This window comes from Carettochelys insculpta, chromosome 5, assembly GCF_033958435.1.
Source record: "Carettochelys insculpta isolate YL-2023 chromosome 5, ASM3395843v1, whole genome shotgun sequence".
Classification (NCBI taxonomy): Eukaryota; Metazoa; Chordata; order Testudines; family Carettochelyidae; genus Carettochelys; species Carettochelys insculpta.
Window position 1 is genome coordinate 28617513 of NC_134141.1, and position 21070 is coordinate 28638582.

The 21070-nt window shown below is 42.3% G+C and overlaps 1 protein-coding gene across 2 annotated transcripts in view; it reads left to right on the forward strand.

Moving 5' to 3' along the window:
• The window catches only part of JAK2 (Janus kinase 2), a 161578-nt gene that overhangs the window by 43455 nt on the left and 97053 nt on the right, over nt 1–21070 (forward strand). The window contains exon 2 of one of the 2 annotated variants that reach the window (XM_074994863.1): nt 16534–16784. The exons of the other annotated variant lie outside the window; for it this stretch is intronic. Within the exon in view, the coding sequence (XP_074850964.1) occupies nt 16565–16784 (220 nt within the window). The 5' untranslated portion in view covers nt 16534–16564. The remainder of the gene's footprint in view (nt 1–16533; nt 16785–21070) is intronic. 2 annotated transcript variants of the gene reach the window in all.

The following is a 21070-nucleotide window of genomic DNA, read 5'->3' on the forward strand; positions in this document are numbered from 1 at the left end:
TTTCTTAAGTCTGCCAAAAATAGTTGCTGCCTTCCCGATTCTGAAGTTCAGTTCATCATCCATGGGTAGGTTTGTGGTGGCAGTAGATCCAAGGTAGCAGAATTGTTGAACCACATCTAATGGGCTGTTTATCCAGAATGACCTTGGGTCGCTGAGGTATACCTTGAGTAAATACAACAATTTCAGAGAACAAGAAAAGCCATTATTTGTAATATTTCTGGACTTAAGAAAGGCGTTTGACACAGTTAGTAAATCAGGACTATACAGAGTATTAACCAAGATTGGCTGCCCACCAACCCTACTCAAGAGCATAACATCCTTTCATGAAATCATGAAAGCAACCGTGCAATATGATGGATCTATATCGGAACAATTTGCAATGAACCATGGAGTCAAACAAGGGTGTGTTCTTGTGTTCTTGCCCCTTCCCTCTTCAGCATGTTCGTCTCAGTTCTTCTAAGTTGCACATTTCAAAACTCATGCAGCAATGTATTTTTTGACACAAGATTAGGTGGCTCTCTCTGCAACCTGGCAAGGTCAAAACTAAGTTCATGAAAGTCCTCGTTAGGGAACTCCACTTCGCAGATGATGCAGCTTTCGTTGCTCATAATGAAGACGTGTTACGGTCGATGATGGATTCTCTATCCACAGCCTGCAAGTTGTTTTCCCTTGACATAAGGTGTTAACACAGTAGAAATAATGACACTATACAATTTTTTTCCAGACAGCGTTCCGTAGAATTAGTGTTTTTTAAAAACAGAAGATTCAAGGATGGAATGAAAGCATAGTTTTTAAATACTAGTTAAATTATTTTTATGAAGTAGTTGCTTTTCCACCATAAAATTTGAACCATTTATATAAATTTCAAAAGTAGCCAGTCGGAGAAGCCGAGCCATAATTCTACTTTATATAAACTCTAACCTATTGAGAGATTGCATCCAGTTTGAAGCAATTAACTGAATAGTGATGCTCAAAATAGTAAATATTGTATAGCTGAAAATAACTTCTTTAAAGATACCACAGCAGAGAACATCAAAGTAATACAACTTCTGGCTGTTCTATGCAGATTGCTGATTCATTGTGACTTTAGGTTATCTTGTTTACTTTAACAGTAATTTCCGCAAAGGGAAAATATGGTGTAAGTGCATACTTCCAGATTCTCTTCTGACCATGATACAACTCATAAAAAAATGTATAGATAATATTCTGGTTAAGCTGTTGAAGTGTTTCTCTCTTCTGTAGCTGTTACGTGCAAATGTCCTCTCATTTTTAATAGTTTGTGCCAGGAGAGTATTTTCTGTGTCTGTTTTTTTCCCCCCAAAATTTTCACAAATACAGTTAGAGAACAGCAAGAACAGTACTAGCATATTTTATCAAAGTTACATGGCATGGTCTGCAACACTTAAAATTGCCTTTCACCTTTTTTTTTGCATATAAGGGCAGGTAAACTTTGCAGGCAAACAAGAAACCCTTTAAATGAACCATTAAAATATTTTTAAAAGCCTTCAGGACCTCCTCCCTCATACTTCTCTAGAAAGGAAGACACCCCCCCCCCCAGGATTCATAAAACTGGAAGGGACCTCTAGAGGTCATCAAGTCCAGCCGCCTACATTCATGGCAGAGCCAAGCATCAGTCAAGGGCATCCCTGACAGGTGTTTTTCAAACCTGCTCTTTAAAATGTCCAATGAGGGGATTCCGCAATTTCCCTGAGCAATTTATTCCAGTGCTTAATTTGAGCTCATTCTGTGCCTTGGCCTTTGTAATTTTGTTCTTTTTTACTTGTTTTGTATTCATTCCTTTTAACTCGACCTAATTTCCGTTTTTGTAGGACTCCTTTTTGGTTTTCAGATCATTCAAGATCTCCTTGTTAAGCCAAGAAGGTCTCTAACAATACTTCCTGTCTTTCCTGCACACTGGAGTAGTTTGCTCTTGTGCCCTTAATAATGTCTCTGAAAAACTACTAACCCTCTTCAATTGTGTTTTTATTAGACTTGCTTCCATCAGATCTTACCTACCAATTTCCTGAGTTTGTGAAAGTGTGCCTTCTTGAAATCCATTGTCTTTATTTTGCTGCTCTCTCTCCTAGTATTCCTTAGAATCACGAACTCTTATCATTTCATTTCAAGCTGTTTTCCACTTTCATGTTAGCAACAAGTTCTTTTTTACCTGTTTGTTAAAATCAAATCTGTAACAGCCTTCCTCAGTTCTTTCCTCCACCTGAAATACAAAAAAATCTCCAGTCCATTCCAAGAACTTGTTTAATAATTTGTGCCCTGCTATGTATTTTTCTTAGAGATGTCTGGATAGTTGAAGTCCTTCAAATTCTTGTGTTTTGTATGATTTTCTTTCTTTCTGTCTTTCTTCAGAAGCTTCATCCACTTCTTCTTACTGGCTAGGGGTCTGTAGTAAACCACTACCATGGCATCACCCTTGTTTTTCACTCTTTTTATTCTTACCCAGAGAGATTCACAAGTCTGCATCTATTTCCATCTCAGTCTCAGTCCAAATGTATATTTTAATATATAAGGCAACACTTCCCTTTATTTCCCTACAAGTTGTACCCTTATACCAATATTTCAGTCATATATATTGTCCCACTAAGTGTCTGTGGTGCCAAGAATGTCATAGTTGTGTTTACTAGTATTTCAAATTCTTCTTGCGTATTCCCCATACTTCTAATTTTAGTAAACGAGCAACTAAGACACTGACTTTGATGTTCCGTGCCCCACTTTCCAGATCTTCCTGGTCTCTCCTTTATTGCTGCTGTTACAGCCTACACTCTCCCCAGTTTCTGACCCATCTCGCTGTTCTCCTTGTTCTATAATTTACATGTGAGCTTTGATCACCAGTCCCCAGAAAACCTAGTTTAAAGTCTTCCTCACTAGGTTAGCCAGTTTGTATCCAAATACTCTGTCTTCTCCTTCCTTAGTAGGTGAACCCTATCTCTGCATAACCGTTCTTCTGCCCTGAACAGAGTATTGTTATCGAATAAGTCAAAGCCCTCTTGGTGACACCATGTTCACAACCAGGCATTCATCTCCAGGATGCGTCAGTCTCTGCCTGGGTTCCTAGTTTTTATTGGAAGGATCAAAGAACATCACCTACTCTCCCGACTCCTTCACCGATACTCCCAGAGTCCTCTTGTTACATCTGATGGGTGCAGGGTCATACCTTGCAGTATCATTAGTGCCCGCATGGATGAGTAGCATGGGTAGTAGTCAGAAGGTTGGATGATCCTTGACAATCACTCTGTAACGTGTCTGATGCTGGCCTCTAGCGGGCAGCATAACTTGTGGGATGCCATATCAGGGCAACAGATGAGTGTTTTTGTTCCCCTCAAAGGGGAGTCTCCAAATGCCACTACCCTATGTTTTCTCTTGAGAGTTGTGGCTGCAGACCTCCCAGCCTTGGGGGTACAGAGCTCCTCTTCCTCCTCCTCCTCCTCAGGAGAAGATTGCACACGGACTCCGGGTGCAACACCTTCTTGTCCCAATGCCTAAACTTAGCATAACTATAATTGGGATTTGTGGCAAGTTTTGGGTTTTGCATATTCACTCTGCTTAGTTGATAACCTCAGACTTTTCAAGTCTGAGGTTATTCAATGTAAAAGCAGTTTTATTTCCTTATATGCAGGAAGTAGTGTTATAGTATGAATTAAAAACAATCTTTGAAGTTGAAGATTATCTTTTACAGCTCTGTGATTTATCAGAAAAAGCACTCAGTTTGTCTCACTAATACACTCCATTATCCCTAGATGGTTCTCTAGATGCTTGTGGGATCACTGTGGGCGTTTCATGAACAGTAAAGCAGGCAACTCCAGAAAGGTGCCTGATGCATCTTTTGGAATGCTGGCCATCCAGGAGAGACTCAGGTGTTGCCCAGCTGATTAGCAGAACACCCACAGCCAGTTGCATGTGTTTCTATTGGTGGTGCACATGCCACAGTGCATATACCAACATTTATTCTGTATAAGGATGGAAAAAATTAGGGGGAACATTGCTGTGGAGCATGCTTTTAGCTGTTTGAAAGCCCACTGGTGGTGTAAGTACAGGAAACTGGACCTGGCCGATGGCAACTTCGCTATGCTTATATCACTGTGCTATGCTATCCATAATATTTGTGTAGAGAAGAATGAAACCTTCATTCATGACTGGACTGCTGAGGCTCAGTGCTGGAGGTTGAATTTGAATGCACTGAGACCAGGGCTATTAGAGGGGCACAGTGCAGGACCGTAAGGACCAGGGGTGTCTTGAAGTAGCAATTTGATGCTGAAAGCAAGTAATATTTGTTCCTGTGGCTGGAGTGCAGCTGGGACTAGACAGCTTCCTCTCCCCAGATTCTCATGAGGTCCAGCAATTCAGCAGTGCTCCACATGGGAGATTGCCTGGTGCATGGAGCAGGCATGATTATCTAGGAAGAAGCAACAAGAGCGCTCCATGTATTGCTGAGCAAACTTTAAGAAGACTTTTGTTGGAATAAAGTCTCGATACTGTATGTGAATCAACAAAGGTTTATTACAACCAGCTGGCATAGTGATTCTGAACTTGGTTGAGTTTCAGAATGCACTGACAGGCATCAAGTTATGATTGGTTATATAGAGAGCTGTTTGGCAGAGGAAAGAATAGGCACAGACAATAAGGAAATGAGCATAATCAATGAACAATCAATGAGCAATCCAGATGAATTAACAAACAATCTGAGAGTTAGAGGGTTTCCAACCACAGTTTAGAGAACATTTTATCTCTAAACAGTGCAGTCGTCAACACTAATGTGTAAAGTGGTAATGTCTCATCTGGCATCCTGATGTAACCTTCACGTGGTCATGACCATTCATGTTATCTCTGCAGAATCAAAGCAAGCGAGCAATGCAGGATCAAAGCAGAAGGTAGTGAAAGAATTTTGTCAGTCGCCCTTTATTTCCTCATGTTAAGACGCTAGCTTAGTCCATAACATGTGTGGCTGGGGGTGGGTAAATTATTGCCTTTTTCACTTTCAAGGCTTATTAGCCTGATGCACCAAGTCACTGTTATTGCCAGTTACGATCGTGTTTAGTGTTTATTTTAGAAATCTCTTGAGTTTTTCAGTCTGCAAACTAGGTGTATTTGAAAATTGGAAAATTTCTTACAACATATAACTCTTGGCAACATTCCTATGCTTATATCAGTGTGCTATGCCTTCCATAATATTTGTGTAGAGAAGAATCACATCCCACCTACCTCTTGCATCCCTCTTATCTTGTATGTGTTTTTACCTCTGTATTTATTGGCTCATAGCTAGGAGCAGCTGTCCCATACTCAAGAAAGGAACTTCCCTTAGGATGCCAGGGACAATTTAAGGTAGATGATGAAAGGAATGCACATAATCTCTCTACCTTACGCCTTGAGAGTTACCCTGTGGTCCCATTCTGATGTCATGGACCAAAAAAACCAAACCAAACCCCATTTGCCAATGTATGCCTTCAGAGAACAAAGATCACAGATAACATTTCTCTTTCACTGTAGGCAAATATAATTAAACACAAAGTAACTTTTTAGAAACAGAAAGAGGATAAATCCTATTTTCCAAGTGGCTTAAAAAAGAGAATATTAGAATAAGTCAATCAAATATGCAACATCAGTTACATGTCTTTTAAAAAAAAAAAAAAAAAAAAGAGAGAAAAAGGCAAAAAAACTCAAACAAAAAAAGTTGCACATGACACTGAATTTGTAGGTGTAGAGCTGTAGTCCGGTCAGACTCAGTATGGGGTTCTTCCCCATCCAGTCTGTGAGGGGCCACTCTACCTCACTGCAGGAGTCTATTTGATGTGGTCCGCAACTGCATACACGATGACAAAGATTAAAGTGGAAGCCCACCTGCATCATCCATTTTTATTAAATGTGCATACATCTGTTTGTAGTACAATAGTGCCTCAATTTTACACGAGGGTTGTGTTCCAACGCACCCTTGTGTAACTCAAATTTTGTGTAAGTCGGGGGGTGGCTTCTTTCCCTGACGGAATGCACGTTCTGCAGCCGAGGAAGCATCAGGAGCACCTGGAGCTCCTTTTGAAAGGTAAGTCCTGGGGCTGGGGGGGGGGGGGCAGTTGGGGAGGGTTAAGCCTGGGGTGGGTTGGGGCTGTGGGAGTGGCATAGGGGGTTTATGCTTGGGGTGGGTTAGATCTGCAGAGGGGGTGCTGGGGGTAAAACAGACCTGTGGGCGGTTTCAGCTGGGGCTGGGAGGGTTGAGCCGGAGTCATGGGTTGGGGTGGTGAGCCAGAGCTGTGCTCAGGTGGTGAGCTGGGCCATGGGGGATTTAACCAGGCCAGGAGGTTGAGCCAGGCCACTCGCAGGGCAGAGTGAGCTGGAGCCACATGGGCAGTGCTGAGCCAGAGCTGCTTAGGTGGTGAGCCAGCGGGGGTTTAGAACTGGGGCATGGGTTGAACTGGAGCTGTGGGGGGGGGGTGTTGTATCAGGGTTGGGGGGCGGGGGCGTGAGGAGCCAGAGCCAGGCACAGGGGTAGGGGGTGAGATGGAGCAGAGCACAGGTGGTGAACGGGGCTGGAGGGGGGCTGAACTGCGGTCGGGGGTGTTGAACTGGGGAGGGAGGTGTTGAACCCAGGACTGCACAGGGCCAGGGAGGTTGAACCGGGATGGAGGCGGGTTGAGCCAGGACTGCACAGGGCTGGAGGGTTGAGCCAGGGCAGGGTGGGGGATGGGGAGCCAGATTTTAAGTTGCGCGTAACTTGCAATCGCACATTTCGAGGGTTTACTGTATTTCCTAAACAGATGTCCCAGTCTTTGCAGTTAGTTCACACTGAGTGGTTGTACATGCTCTGTAGATTAGTAACTGATATGTGTGGTGGAGTAAGTACAGCACTGTGACCAGAGCAATGTAAAGAACAAGCAAAGTAAATGATGTCTAATCCTTTCTTCCACTGAATATTGTCCTTGAGACAGTTTTAAGGACAAATTATCGTTTTTGTTTTTTTTTATTCAAAGTCCCCCTTGAAACCAGTGGAAGGATGGCATGCTTGAACACTTAGTACTGACAGGGATTAATAAAGTCAAGGACAGATGAAGATTGCTAAAACCTTCATAGTTATGCTTGCTATTACAGATTCAGCTGCAAACTGTAAAACCCCTGGCTTCTAATCCTACACAGCCTCCAAGTGCACAAACCCCAACAGACCACACTGTGAGCTTTAAGCCAGCCAAAAGAAAAACCCAACAGACAAATTTGCTCAGCCCCTGCAAATTAGTACTTGCTCCTTCTTTAGCAGTGGATTTCTCACTCTTCCTCTAAACTGTATAGGCTTACTTAGAGAGAACCATGTGATGATTGATATTTACATCAGTCCCTGAAGAGAAAGCAAGCAGATCTCTTTAGGCAACTGACTGTTTGCTGGGGCATGCACAGAGAAGGGAAGGAACTGGAGGTTGGCGAAAACTAGAAGGGAAAAAAGACATGGATCTCCACCCAAGAAAGACAACAGCTGAGTTGATGGAAGCCTGGGAATGGGTGCCCTTCCTGCACTCTTTGGGAGAAGTACAGGTACGGTTGTTCTGAACCATGACAGCACCCAACTGAGTTCACTTTGCCTCTGAAAACCATTTCACCTGGTAGTGTGGCTTACAGCAGGCATTAAGGAGGCTAGGAGCACACAGTAAGAATACCGAAGGGAAGACAATCATGGGGGTAAACATAGTTTAAGAACTGAAAATGAACCACAGTAGTGCAGCTTGTCATCTGTGGTCAGCCATTCTGCATATCGCTAAGGCTTCAAGTGGTGACTGAGTATTGTCCCTGGAAGGCAAGTGTACAAGGAACCTTCCTGACAGCTCTGCTTTACTTTTCAGGCCTCTGGTGCACTTGGAATGTTCACTTAGTAGCTGAACAATAGTATTGTCTTTCCGGGGTGGGAGTGGAGGTGGGTTTGAACCTACTACAAGGCCTGATCCAACGTCTATTGAAGTTGATGGAAACTTTAACTCCTGCTGATATGATGGGAAACTGTTTAATCTTGCAAGGCTGAAAGCTAAGTCTAAGGTGCGGGAAGTCCTCATCAGAGACATGCTGTTCGCAGACGATGGTGCTGTAGTGTCTCACACAGAAGACCAGCTTCAAAAACTTCCGGATCAGTTCTCCAAAGCGTGCAAGGACTTTGGGCTTACCATCAGCCTAAAGAAGACAAACGTACTCGGTCAGGATGTTGCTGAATCCCCATCAATCAGCATTGACAACTATACGTTAGAGGTTGTCCACGAGTTCGTTTACCTCAGGTCCACCATCACTGACACCCTGTCGTTGGACACTGAGCTAAATACAAGGATCGGAAAAGTGGCCACAACTCGGTCCAGACTCAGCAAGAGAGTGTGGAATAACAACAAGCTGTACACTCACACCAAAAGGCAAGTCTACAGAGCCTGCATCCTCAGCACCCTCCTTTATGGCAGCGAGACTTGGACCCTGTATGCCCGCCAGGAAAAGAGGCTGAATGTCTTCCACTTGCGCTGCCTCAGGCGCATCCTTGGAATATCATGGAAGGACAGAGTGACCAACACTGCCGTCCTCGAGCAAGTTGGAATCCCAACCATGCACACCCTCCTCAGGCAGTGTCGGCTCCGCTGACTTGGCCACGTTCACAGGATGAATGATGGAAGGATTCCAAAAGACATCCTGTATGGTGAGCTAGCCTCTGGCAAAAGACCTCCTGGACACCCCCAGTTGTGCTACAAAGATGTCTGCAAGAGAGACCTCAGAGAGGTAGACATCGAGCTGGACAACTGGGAAGAACTAACAGACGACCGCAGCAGATGGAGGCAGGGGTTACACAAGGGCCTTCAGAAGCGCGAGGTGAGGATCAGACAGGTAGCAGAGGAGAAGCGAGCTCACAGAAAGCACACTAAGGACTTGGCAGACACCCACTACATCTGCAAGAGATGCAGCAAGGACTGTCACTTTCGTGTGGGTCTTCATAGTCACAGTAGACGCTGTAAATGAAGTCCTCAATTGAAACTATAAAGGGCGCGATCCATAGTCTATGCAGTCTGAAGGATGCCTACTACTAACTCCTGCTGATGTTATTGCGCTTTTGAGGAGAATCCAAATGATTTACTGGACTGTGGTTGCGGTAGAATTCTATAGGGATACTCACAAAAGCAGCAGTAATATAGATCTCTGAAGCAGATGTTTGAGTCAGGAACATTTAACACTAGTTAAGACCTTGTCTACACTACCAAAACAGTGAAAGAAAGCACACTGCAAGGTAACTTTTGTCAGGGTGGAAAAAACTCGGTTTCTGCAACAAAATTCCACCTCTACAAAAGATTATTTCCCCCTCCCTTTGTTTTTAACAAAGAGCCAGTGTAGACACTGCTGTTGGTTTTGTTGGTAGCCAGTATGCCACAATGCCCATCCAGATGGCTCAGTTTGGTGTTTTGATCTCTTTTGCCCTGCAGGTATGTGCCTTTCCCCTTTCAAAGCTCTGGGAAGTATCTGACAGCTGAGTGGGCTGCTCCCTTTGGGAAGCAAAAAGAAAGTTACCAGCTTGCCTCTGTTCTGCCCTGGGATAGGAACATAGCAGCAGGCAGATTGCTGCTGCAGTGGGAGGTGGGGACAGCGTTACTTTGATATTCCTCAGCATAGAGAGGTTACAGAGCTATTCATGGTGCTTCTCCCAGCAGCTGAGGGGGCTGTGGGAAAATTCAGAGGGAATCCCAAGATGCCAGAGGTCAGCTCCACCTTTCCAGAACACTGTGTTGTGGGATACATAGCCGCAGTGCATTGCTCATGCTGTTGATGATACCTCCAATGTAGACATTTTCTGTCAACAGAGGGAGCAAGCATGAGCACCCTCTGGTGATATATGTTTTGTGGACTTTTGGCAGGGACATCCGTTTTGTTGAAAAAACTTGGTAGAGTAGACAAAGCCTATGTAGCAAGCATCATCTGTGAAGACAGGAGTTAAAGCTTGTATGAGTAGTGAATTTCTCCCTTCAGGAGAGTAGGCAAATCTTCTCTGGACAGGAACAGCAAAAGATACACAATAGGTACTTCGTGCTATGAAGCCTTTCATAACCTTTACCTGTGTTTTTTTTAAATTTCTTTCTTTCTTTCTCCTCCTAGAGGGGAGAGATTTTTCTCAAGGGCCATCAGAAGCAACAGGCTTCAGAAATTTTTCTCCTCTCTGTTCCCTCCAACCCCCACTTCCCTCTGTGTTCTTCTTTTTGTTTACTCATTCTTACTCTGTGGGGAGAAATGGGAGGAGCAGTAGGTTGCAAGAGGAAATGTTTCACTTTTGAACAATTTGTACGGCTTCAGAGGGCTTAAACATTTAGCTAAGCACGAGCTACATTTGATGTCTCCCTCAGGCATAAAATGATCCTGAAAGGGATGCTACGAAAGGCTGCAAAAATATTATGCAAAAAGAGCCAGTATAGACTCGAATGAAATGTCCTCTTCATGTATAGTATTTGTGCATATTGAAATGGGAATTAATATTTTGATTGCCTGAACCTACTACATGCATGTGCTGATATATTTGTTATTTTAAAATGCTTTTTCTTGTTTTTCCTCTTTTCCTATGGTTCTGTCCAACCATCTTTCTTTTTATTTTTAAAAAATACTATTCCACCAAATATTTGAGACTAGCAGATTGACCTGGGATTGCTCAGGTATTTAAGTGGAATAAGTTTTTGTGGGTTTTGTTGTTTGTTTCCCTGTTTTGGAATATAAAAGGAAAAAGGATATGGTTTATGCAAATTATTGGAGGATGATTGGATAGGAGCGGCAGGGATGGGGATTAGGGTAGAGGAGCATTTATGTCTCCCACCAGGGTGGAGAGTCTTGTCTTCTTGTGGTCACTGTGTTCCTGCTGGGGCTGCCCCCAGTGGTTACTGGCATATTGCTGTTTCCTGTGCTCACTGTCCCCAGCAGTGAGTCTGATGTATGTCATCCCTCCTATTGGTGGCCCTCCCTGTCCATGTTCTGGGAAGTTCTGGCATTTCAGGCATTTCCCGCTTTCCAGGCACAACCAAACCCTGACCTTGGTTTAAGTTGGCCAGTGGTGCTCAATGGCCTATGCTACAAGATGTAAGAGTGGAAGAGGCTTACTACTAAGAGGAAGCTGCACACCAAATTTCATGTTTTATAGTTCTTACAGTTTGAGGAATCCTTGAACAAATGTAGCGCAGACACAGATGTACTCTGTATATTAGATAATGTGGCAAACATTTAATATAAAATGCAGATATTTATTTTCTGACATACAGAAAAACATCAGTGGCACAATGAGTGCGATTTAGATTACTTATAGATAAGAGTCTATTCTGTGTGACAAGTATTTTGTCAGCACTGAGTGGCTCTTCGCTTACACATGCAAAATAGACACAGACTAGTTTGTGAACAGGTAAACTCTGTAATTAATCTTAGAAGGTACTGCAGATTTAGATGGGCCCCTTTAAAACCCAAACTGAACATGGGTATGAATTGCACATACATATCCCTTTAAAACCCAAAGTGAACATAGATATGAATCTGCCAACAGCTACAGATTTCTTACATTCAGGAGTGTTTCCACTGCTGATTATATAATGTTCCATCATTGACAGTTTGTCTTTTTATATGGTTTCCTGTGTATGCCCACAGCAAGTCAGTGTCTTGTGGTGAGCTCAGTAAAAGGAATCCCCTGGTGTTGCTCATGCTTTGTACAGTTTATTCGAGAGAAGAAAGGCGCTGTGAGTTCCTGAAACATATGCTTGTAGTGAGAGAAGGTTGGGATTTTGAGTCGCTAAAGAGTGTGTGCCCACCATTAGTTTGTTGAAAATATATGAAAGGCAAATGATCCAAAGATAAATGCTTTGTCTACATCAGTTAAAGGTGAATTCTGAAAAATGAGAGATTTTTGTATTTATTCTTTAGCTTGTGTTTTTATGAAATATAAAGGTCAGAAGTGTTTTTATTTTTGTTTTTAACTTTATAATTGTGAGGAATGTGAAACTTTGTAATCCTAATTTTGCTTGAAGTCTTATTTGCAGGTGACACAGTGATGTGGTTTGAGAGTTTTCTTCACCTTTTAATTGAATTGGTGCAATACTGAATCCTGAGCACTTATCTCTTCTTCTAGTTATTTGTTCGATATTTCAGCTGAATAGATGTTGGTTAAAAACATAGTTTGAACTTTTGACTAAAAATTTTCTATCCCTATAAATTAATCAGATTTTACGTACAGTAGAAGCTCAGTTATCTGGCACCTGGATAACTCGCATATTGTGTTAACTGGCCTGCTTTAGGGCTGATTGACAGGCCTGGGGCAGCTGGCATGGAGCCACCAACCACGCTTCTATGTCCAGCACATTTGATTATCCAGCAACCTCAGTTCCCTGGGGCTTCTGGATAATAGAGCTTTTACTGTACATGGTTTCCTCAGTCATTATATATATTCAGTTTCTCAGCCTATATTTTATGGTTTCTCAGGGCTTCTCCACCCTGTTTAATGTAATCCAAATTGACAGAAATTTTGGTTACGTTCATATGGGGGGGAAAAGCCCTTTTGACTCATATACGAAAAAAGTATGTAGAAAGTAAAATATTTGTTAATCAGTATATAAATGGGAATACACATACATCAAAACGGTAACATATTTCAACATTTTTAGTGAGCTGGATGAGCCTGAGACCCAGCAGCCAATTGTGCTGCTGCGCCTAATGAAATTTCACTTCCCCCTCCCAATGGGACCCACCTCCTGCTTTGTGCACCTCTGTTTTAGGAGACATTATCAGTGTAAAACACACGCCTCTGGATTTTTCACCTGCTTTTGTTACAACTGCCAAATTTTCAATTTTATGCATAAGAGAAAGAGGAGGTTGAATAGAAACTATGCTATGTCTTGTAAACTGATGAACCTGAAAGGACTTGAACTCAAAGAAGAGGAAGCCAATGTTTATTTTTGGCAGAAGTCTGAGTTTCTCTATGAAAGTAGTTCTGTTCAGAGGGGAGGACTCCAAACTTCATCAGCTATTAAAACTTCATGGGTAAAGTTTCATCAGAGCAACTGGCAATGCACAGAAAGCAGTGTCAAACATGGATTTTGGTACCAAAACTGCAACATTTATGCCTTTAAAGGGTTTTGGGCATAGAATGCTATCCACAGATGCATTTCAAGTAGGTTTCCTTTTAGGAAAACTGGCTTTTTTGTATGCCTTAAATGAATGTGGCTGTTTCTACTTGAACACTTACCGTAGGGATGTTACATCCCATTTAATTATTTAACCAGTTAGATGTTAAGTTTAATGGATTAACTGATTAAAGTGAGTGGGGAGGGGCACTGTGGACAGGGTCTGTGCTGGTCTGTGCTCCTGCCTGCTGCACACCCCGGGGCTGTCGCAGACTAGGGCTGATCTGGTGTGGCTGGAACCCCACTGCCTGCAGTGCACCCAGGGCTGCCGTGGACCAATCCTGTTCTGGCCTGGCTCGAGTGCCCCCTGACCTGCTGTGCTCCCGTCTCACCATAGATGAGGGCTGTGACTTACTGGTTAACATGTTAACTGTTGATATCCCTCACTTACACATTAGTGCATCCTTTTGAGGTGGCCACTGTCCTGGCTCAAACACCAGGAAGAGAACCTGGAAACCCCTGAACTGAAAAAAGCATTAGTGTCTATACTACAGTCTGAGCTGAAGAGCCAGGCACTGTTGGTTAGAGCTTTAACAGTCCCGAATGCTTGATTGATTAGGCCCAGAGGCCAGGTCTCCACTAGGAGCTAATATCGATTTTTAGATAGGCAAATCCAGCTATGAGAATTTCACAGCTGGAATCAATTTATCTGAAATTAATTTTTGCCACTGTCCACACACCAGGAGGTGGATGGAAGAAACTCTCCCATCAACCTCCCTTACTCCTGACTTAGAGGCAGGAGTACCGGTGTGGATGCAGGCACCTTGTAAGTTCAATTTAGCGTGTCCTTACTAGGTGCACTAAAACTCTGGAAGACTGATTGTGACAGGGTACATCTTCCCTGGAGTGAAGATGTACTCTTTGGGAGTGTGTACAACCCACACTGAATTACACTTGCACCTAGAGAAACAGCTTACAGTTTCTGTGAAACACTGATGCTGTGTACTAATTTTATTTTAATATAATAAAAGCAATCTTTGATCTCTGTGTTCTAGATCTTATTTCAGAAATGTCATCAAAATGGTCTTTTGCCCATGTTAACCTATTATATTAAAAACTAAATGTTTTGAAATACATTCGTAGGTATGTAAATCTGATCACATTGTAGGGAGATGGAAATCAACATTTTGAATGACAGTTTCATGGTAAAAATCTCAAACAATAGAGAGGGGGAATTTTGGTCTGAATCCACAGTCAAAAAGTAGCAGTCCAGAAAAAGTCCTGAATGAGACTACGTGTTTAATATAATCAGCTATAGAGGGTATTGCCAGTTTTCTTTCTTTTTTATAAGTTTTCATTCTACTGAAAAATTCATCATAGTTTCATACCAGAACAAAGACAGTCTTAGCCTAGCCAGGGATGTGCTCTTCATCGTGTTTAAAACATCCATCACTAGATTTAAAGATTTTGAGTGAGTTCACTACTTTTGATGGTAGTTCACCCCTTCTGGATCCTGCTAAATCAGTCCTGCCAAAGATGATTTACTTCTGAGAGTGACTTAAAAAAATACTACTGGAGAACAAACTGCTTTGTTTTTGGTTTTGTTTTTTGAAGGGGATAGATTCCACGAAATGGTATATAGTTCCAAAATATTTTCATTGTCTCATCTGTACCCCATCTCACCCACCTTCAAATTATATTAGTTGAATAGTGCTATGCTGTCATTTTTCTCAGCTTATTTTTTCAGTTTGTTTTTGCATTAAAGTGCATGTTACATAATATTCTTAGCTTGTGTGACAAATCATTTTCCCTTTGTCAGATATGGTTATGAGAGAGCATTTTTGTATAAATGGGGAAAGCAGTTCTTCTCTGTGAGCATATACACACTGGTACAAGGGCTTGATCTGGGGCAGGAGAGGGCAGGATATGGCTTGCTGGCCAGATCCGGACCATGGGCAACACAGAACAGCCAGATGTCTCCATAGCTTTCTGATCTAAATGCTGGGAGGGTGGGAGAGGCTTCATGCAGTGTTCATACCTCCTTGCAAAATAACTTGTCTCCCATTAGCTGGTTTATGGTTTCTGGCCAATAGGATCTGAGAGATTTTTGCTCAGGGGCAGGGGTAACACATATAGCCTCCCCCACCCCCTTCAGCATCTGCAGCCGAGAACCATGTGGAATAGGGAGCAGTTTCCAGCAGTTTGGGGCTGCAGTAGGCAGAGAGCCTGTCTCAGGGCCCTGCAGGGCTGTTGGCCGTGAGTCACTCAGGTAACTCTCTGGACCAGAACCTGCCTCTGGCACCCCAGCCCCTCCTTCTCCCAAATCCTTTGCTTTCTGCTCCTGTACCCATACACCACATAAACCAAACCCTCCACCCCTCCTCTTGCACCCATACCACCTTCTAGACCCTGCATCCAGGTCCCCTGCCCTGGGTCACAATCCCCTCCTGCATCCCCCCCTTTGCATCCCAGATCCCTGCTCCAGCTTACAACCACCTCCTTCTCCCAAGCTCCCTCTCAGACTCCCATCCTGCACCCTAGTCCTGTATCCCAAGCTCCCTTCTGCATCCAGCCTCCATCCTAGACCCTGTACCTCCTCCATTAATAGCATGGAAGAGTGTGGACCTTGGCTACTTTCCAAATTCTTGGTGTGGGCCCCCCATCAAAAATTATTGCCCACTCCAGATCTGGAAGCATAATTTATAATGAACCCCCTTCTTAAAATATTGGCATAACATTTGACTCTAGTTTGTACACTGCTTGTAGACTTTGTCATGTATTTTAGAATAAATTGCCACTTCAGGAAATGCTAAGAAAATTGACACATTTGCTGAAAACAGAAGTTTTTCTAATTTGAAATTCTAAGCTTTTTCTTGCAGAAGAAAAAAATAACTTTGAGACTGGACTGAAACACAGTTGGACAGGAATTCTTTTCTGGGTTAATCAGGGTGTGACTCAATTGACATTCTTACCTGCAAGTCATTAGCTCAACTTTTAACCTGTCAGTGACGGGATAATAGGGTTTCACAGGGTGTAATAGAGGAACTAATTGGCCTGCACATGCTCTGAGTTTGTAGGGCTTACAATTAAGTATGATTTTTACTTGCACAATGAACATGAAGATCTTGTTTTTCCCACTCTGAGTCTCTTTTCAGGATAGAATTGCACTGTAAACTGTAGAGGAGCTCACGTTTTGCTAAGTTTTCTGAGAAATGATGTAGTTCCAACAGGGAACTATAATTCACAGCTTCTGTGCTCTAAAATGTTCATGTTAGTGGAGGAAAACATCCCAGGTCTTTTTACAATCTGCATATCGATGTAGGAAATTTTAACAATTTTGCAATTTACTGCCTTGTAAATATCAGAGATACCAGGTCTTATGTAGTTCTTTCGAGTTTTCTTAGCTTTTAAAGCAAGTAAATTGCTTTTTTGTTTTTAGGCAAACACTCTGAGTGGAACACAATGAAAGGATGGCCTGCCTCACAATGACAGAGATGGACGGAACAGCAACTTCTACTGTCCACCAAAACGGTGACATCCTTGGGAATGCAAATGCTCCCAAACAGACAGAGCCAGTGCTTCAAGTTTACCTTTATCATTCCCCGGAGAAGACCGAAGGAGAGTGTCTTCAGTTTCCAGCTGGCGAATATGTTGCAGAAGAGATTTGTGCTATTGCTTGTAAAGCTTGTGGTAAGGATATACATCATGGTTTTCCTAGTGACAGTGTGCTATTGTGTTAGCTGCATGCAATAGGATGTGTAGAGGCCCTGGCTAAAATATATTGTGCTTTAATCCATGCACGTATAGAGCAGTATTTTTGTTTATTTCTAACCGTTCTCTACTATATCAGACCATTATTTGCTGATCAATAATAATTATCTCCACATTAGCCATTCAAAATGTTAACTGGTAAGGAAGCGTTTATCAACAGAACTATCCCTGCAAAAGCAACCCCATTCACGTGGATGAACAAGAGTTAAAAGTACCGCTATCTGAAGGACTATAATTCTCTTGTGCAGTAGTGTTAACATTTTGAAATTTGGTTTTTGTTCCATATGGGAATGGCAACAAAATCTTTCAGATTTTTTTTTATTAAATGGAACTGTGTTGAAATGGTGTGTTTTGGACTAACAAACTGGGTTTTTCAATTTGTGTCTTGTTGTTTTATGTCAAAACATTTCTTGACAAAAATGTCATCCAAATTTATATGTCACCATGAAAGACATCAACTCTGATGAAATATGCAAATTTTAGTGAAAATTCTTTTAATTGAAAAGCTAAATATGAGTCAACAGTGTGATCCTTTTGCAAAAAAAAATGCATTAACAGGAGTGCTGAGAGCAAGACATGAGAAATCATTCTTCTGCTCTACTCAGCGCTCATTAGGCTTCAACTGGAGTATTGTGTCCAATTCTGGGCACCACATTTCAAGACAGATGTGGAGAAATTGGAGAAGGTCTAGAGAAGAGCAACAAGAATGATTCAAGGTCTAGAGAACATGAGCTGTGAGGGAAGACTGAAAGAACTGGGCTTGTTTAGTTTAGAAAAGAGAAGCCTTAGAGGGGACATGATAGCGGTTTTCAAGTACCTCAAAGAGTGTTACAAGGAGGAGGGAGAAAAATTGTTCTCCTTGGCCTCTGAGAATAGGACAAGGAGCAATGGGCTTAAAGTGCAGCAAGGGAAGTTTAGATTAGACATTATGAAAAACTTCAAAACTATCACAGTGGTTAAATACTGGAATAAGTCACCTAGGGAGGTTGTGGAATCTCCATTGCTGGAGATATTTAAGAGCAGGTTAGACAGACATCTGTTGGGGATTGCCTAGATGGTGCTTGGTCCTGCCAAGAGGGCAGGAAACTGGACTCGATGACAGCTTGAGGTCCCTTCCACTTCTAGTGTTCTATGGTTCTGTGATTCTTTACAGCTATTATAATGATCTTGAAAATGCTTATATATAGGAGTAACTTTGCAGATGTAAATAGTCTCGCAATGTGTAGTGGGACTGTTTGTGTACATGAAGTTACTTGCATGCATATAGGTAGTAATGGGTCGTAATGGGTAAATATGGGAAACCATCAATAAAAAATAGTTCACTTGTGGTCATAAAGTAAATTCTTTGTATTTAAAGAGAATCATCAGCCAAGACAACAGGTTGTTGTCTGTTCTCTTTCCAAAGTTTTCTCATTACCTATTTATGTACAAGACAATGATTCTCTTAAGAGTTGTTAAACTTTTAGCCAGATTTTGAAATGAATGGAAGCTTATAGTGATAGTCACATAATTGAAACAATTTTGTTGTGTTATGTAGTCCAGAACTCTCTCATCTGGCAACATCTATAATCTGACATGATTTTAGTTAGCTGAATGACCATTTATTAAGGGTATGGCCAAGTTTCTTGTGGTCCCATAAAGTCTGTTTACAACCACAGTCTTGGCTCTCATTGTTCTCTGCTGTTGTTTAGCTGTAATTTATCCCTAAGTGGCTTCCAAGTGCCCAGAAAGCAGTGAAAGTGTTGGCCATGTTGTTAGATAATCTTGACCTCCCGTGGTCCAGCAAATTCTTTTGTTCAACACCAGTCAGCTCCTGAGGGTGCCGAACTAGAGAGGTTTATCCTATTGTTTAACAGTTAATGAAATGGTAGGAGAAGGGAGAAATTAAACCATAAATGACTTTGCTCTGGTCAGGTATAATTTAAATTCACAAAAGAAATTATAATTAGGGGTGAGTCTGGAACAGTGGTTTTAATTCAGATCTACTGTAACTAGGTTTTGTCAGGGTCTTGGAACGAGGTTGATTTTGCTGCCTGTACTTTAGATCTTACAGTCCTTGGAAACTGCATGGTGAGTTAACAACTGTCATTCAGTTTCCTCTCCTTTGGTTTAAACATGCTTTCTGTTGTGTAGTCAATAAATAAAGAAGTGTTGAATGTGTATATTTCACTGGATTGTCAGTTTGTTTCCCATTTTTCAGGAATGTGAAATACTGAATAAGTTTCCAATGTGATTTATTATTATTTATTTGTATGACAGTATCAAGTAGGAGCAGTATTCAGGACTCATTGTGTGATCTTGCTGGGCAAATCCTACATTCCTACAATATTTTTTTGCGGGGGGGAAAGGAAGGTAATATAAAGTACATGAAACAATGACCTACCAATAGTTAATGAGGTAGTGAAAATTAATGTGAATAATTTTAACTTTTAAAATAAATCATAATAGGTAGCCTGGACTATTGTGGGGGGGTTCATATTTTTGAAAATTTGGAAATATTAGGCAACTAAAAAATAATCTATGTAGAGTTCCCCTTTGGAGATTTGCACTATTCCATCTGCGTTGTAAGACTGGAATCATATTGAAAAATACTTCCCCTTTATAGAACATGGGGGCCACATGGCAATTTTTTAAATGTTCCATGGGCTGAACACAAAATAGTCCCAAGCCGCCACCACCATCCCACCCCTATCCTCAACCTTAGATGCCTCCAGGAACTCCAAACTGCCCGAGCCATAGCCCCCTCCTCCCCTGCAGCCCCAAATCACCCCCAGGCTTAACCCCTCTTCCAGAAGCCCCAAACTGTCCCCAACCTTAGACCCCACCTCCTGGCAGCCTCAAACTGCCCCCAGCCTTACACCTGCCCCTGCAGCCCCAAACTGCCCCCAGCCTCAGATCCCCTCCCACAGCCCAAAATGGCCCTAGCCTTAGACACTCCCCCTCCTCCTGCAGCCTCTTCCCAGGGACTGCTAGTCTGGGTGGCTCCCCCAGCCCTCCTGATCCCAGCAGGTAACAGTAGTTGAAACCAATTAACTCAAGTATTAAGTTAGGCATAAGGTAATTGCTATTTTTAGTGATAGAGACATCTCCCGTTCCAGCAGCTATCTCTGCTGATCGATATCTGCCTGAGGCAGCAGTGTTAAGAAGCTGCAAATGGTTTCTTTAACAGCCACTAGCAGCTGGGAACTGCCCACCTGGCGATCCTTAACAAACCTAATGGTGATCCATAGGTTGGGAATCCCTGCTTTAGATCCTTGGGTTTGACAATCAGCAGCTTGAGGTTTTTCTAGAACTCATAGTGTCAGTTCTAATGTAGTCAAATCAAAATCTTCTAAGTATCCTTGACATAGGGCAATCAGAAGCTTATGGCTGTAGCCCTGTCCCAAGGGACCTTTAGCACTGTCATGGAAATAGACAAGCTATTGTCATCTTTTACACAGAAGGAAAAATAGGAAACACATCTGGAGGTTATCTTTACTCCATTGAAGAATCATGGCCTTACAGAAGATGTAAGAAATACCATGAGCCTAAGAATAGATGGGCGTAGCATCTTCAGCACATGCATCATTTTCAGATCAAGGGGCCCTGCACTGTTATCATTAGTACCTCTACAGGTCCTGCTGACCAGTTAGTACAGTTGGATCTAACATCTGCAGATGCATACCGGAGATAGCAGAATAGCTTAAATCCACCGTAAATGGATGAGGCTTACTGGTCACAATTAACTAGTGGGGGCTGGAACAGCTCCCCTCCTTGCTGTGGTCAGGGGGGTGGCTCAAGCCCCATGGGTGGGGGATGCTACAGAGCAGCTGGAGCAGCCCTCGTTCATAGCAGGCCAAGCCCCAGTGTTTCCCAGATGATGATCAGTGGAATGCTGGGGTTCTGCGAAAGGGAAATAAGGGTTCTGCGAGAAAATTCCATTTCAAAAACATTTAATGATTTGAAAATAATTATTTAAGCATTTATGAAGTTACGAGGTGTCCCTGTGTAATGCCAGCTTAGCCAGATAGTGGGGACGCTGATGTCACTACTTAGCACTGCACATGCAGTCAGTGGTACAATCACCTGTTATATACTACCGTAAATTCCCATACTCACTCTATTAATAATCTATTAAATTATATGTGATTTTTGTTTTGAAATATGTGCAGTTAAACTAAATGTTGACCTCATGACCCTGTTTAGCATTTGTTTATTATCATCCT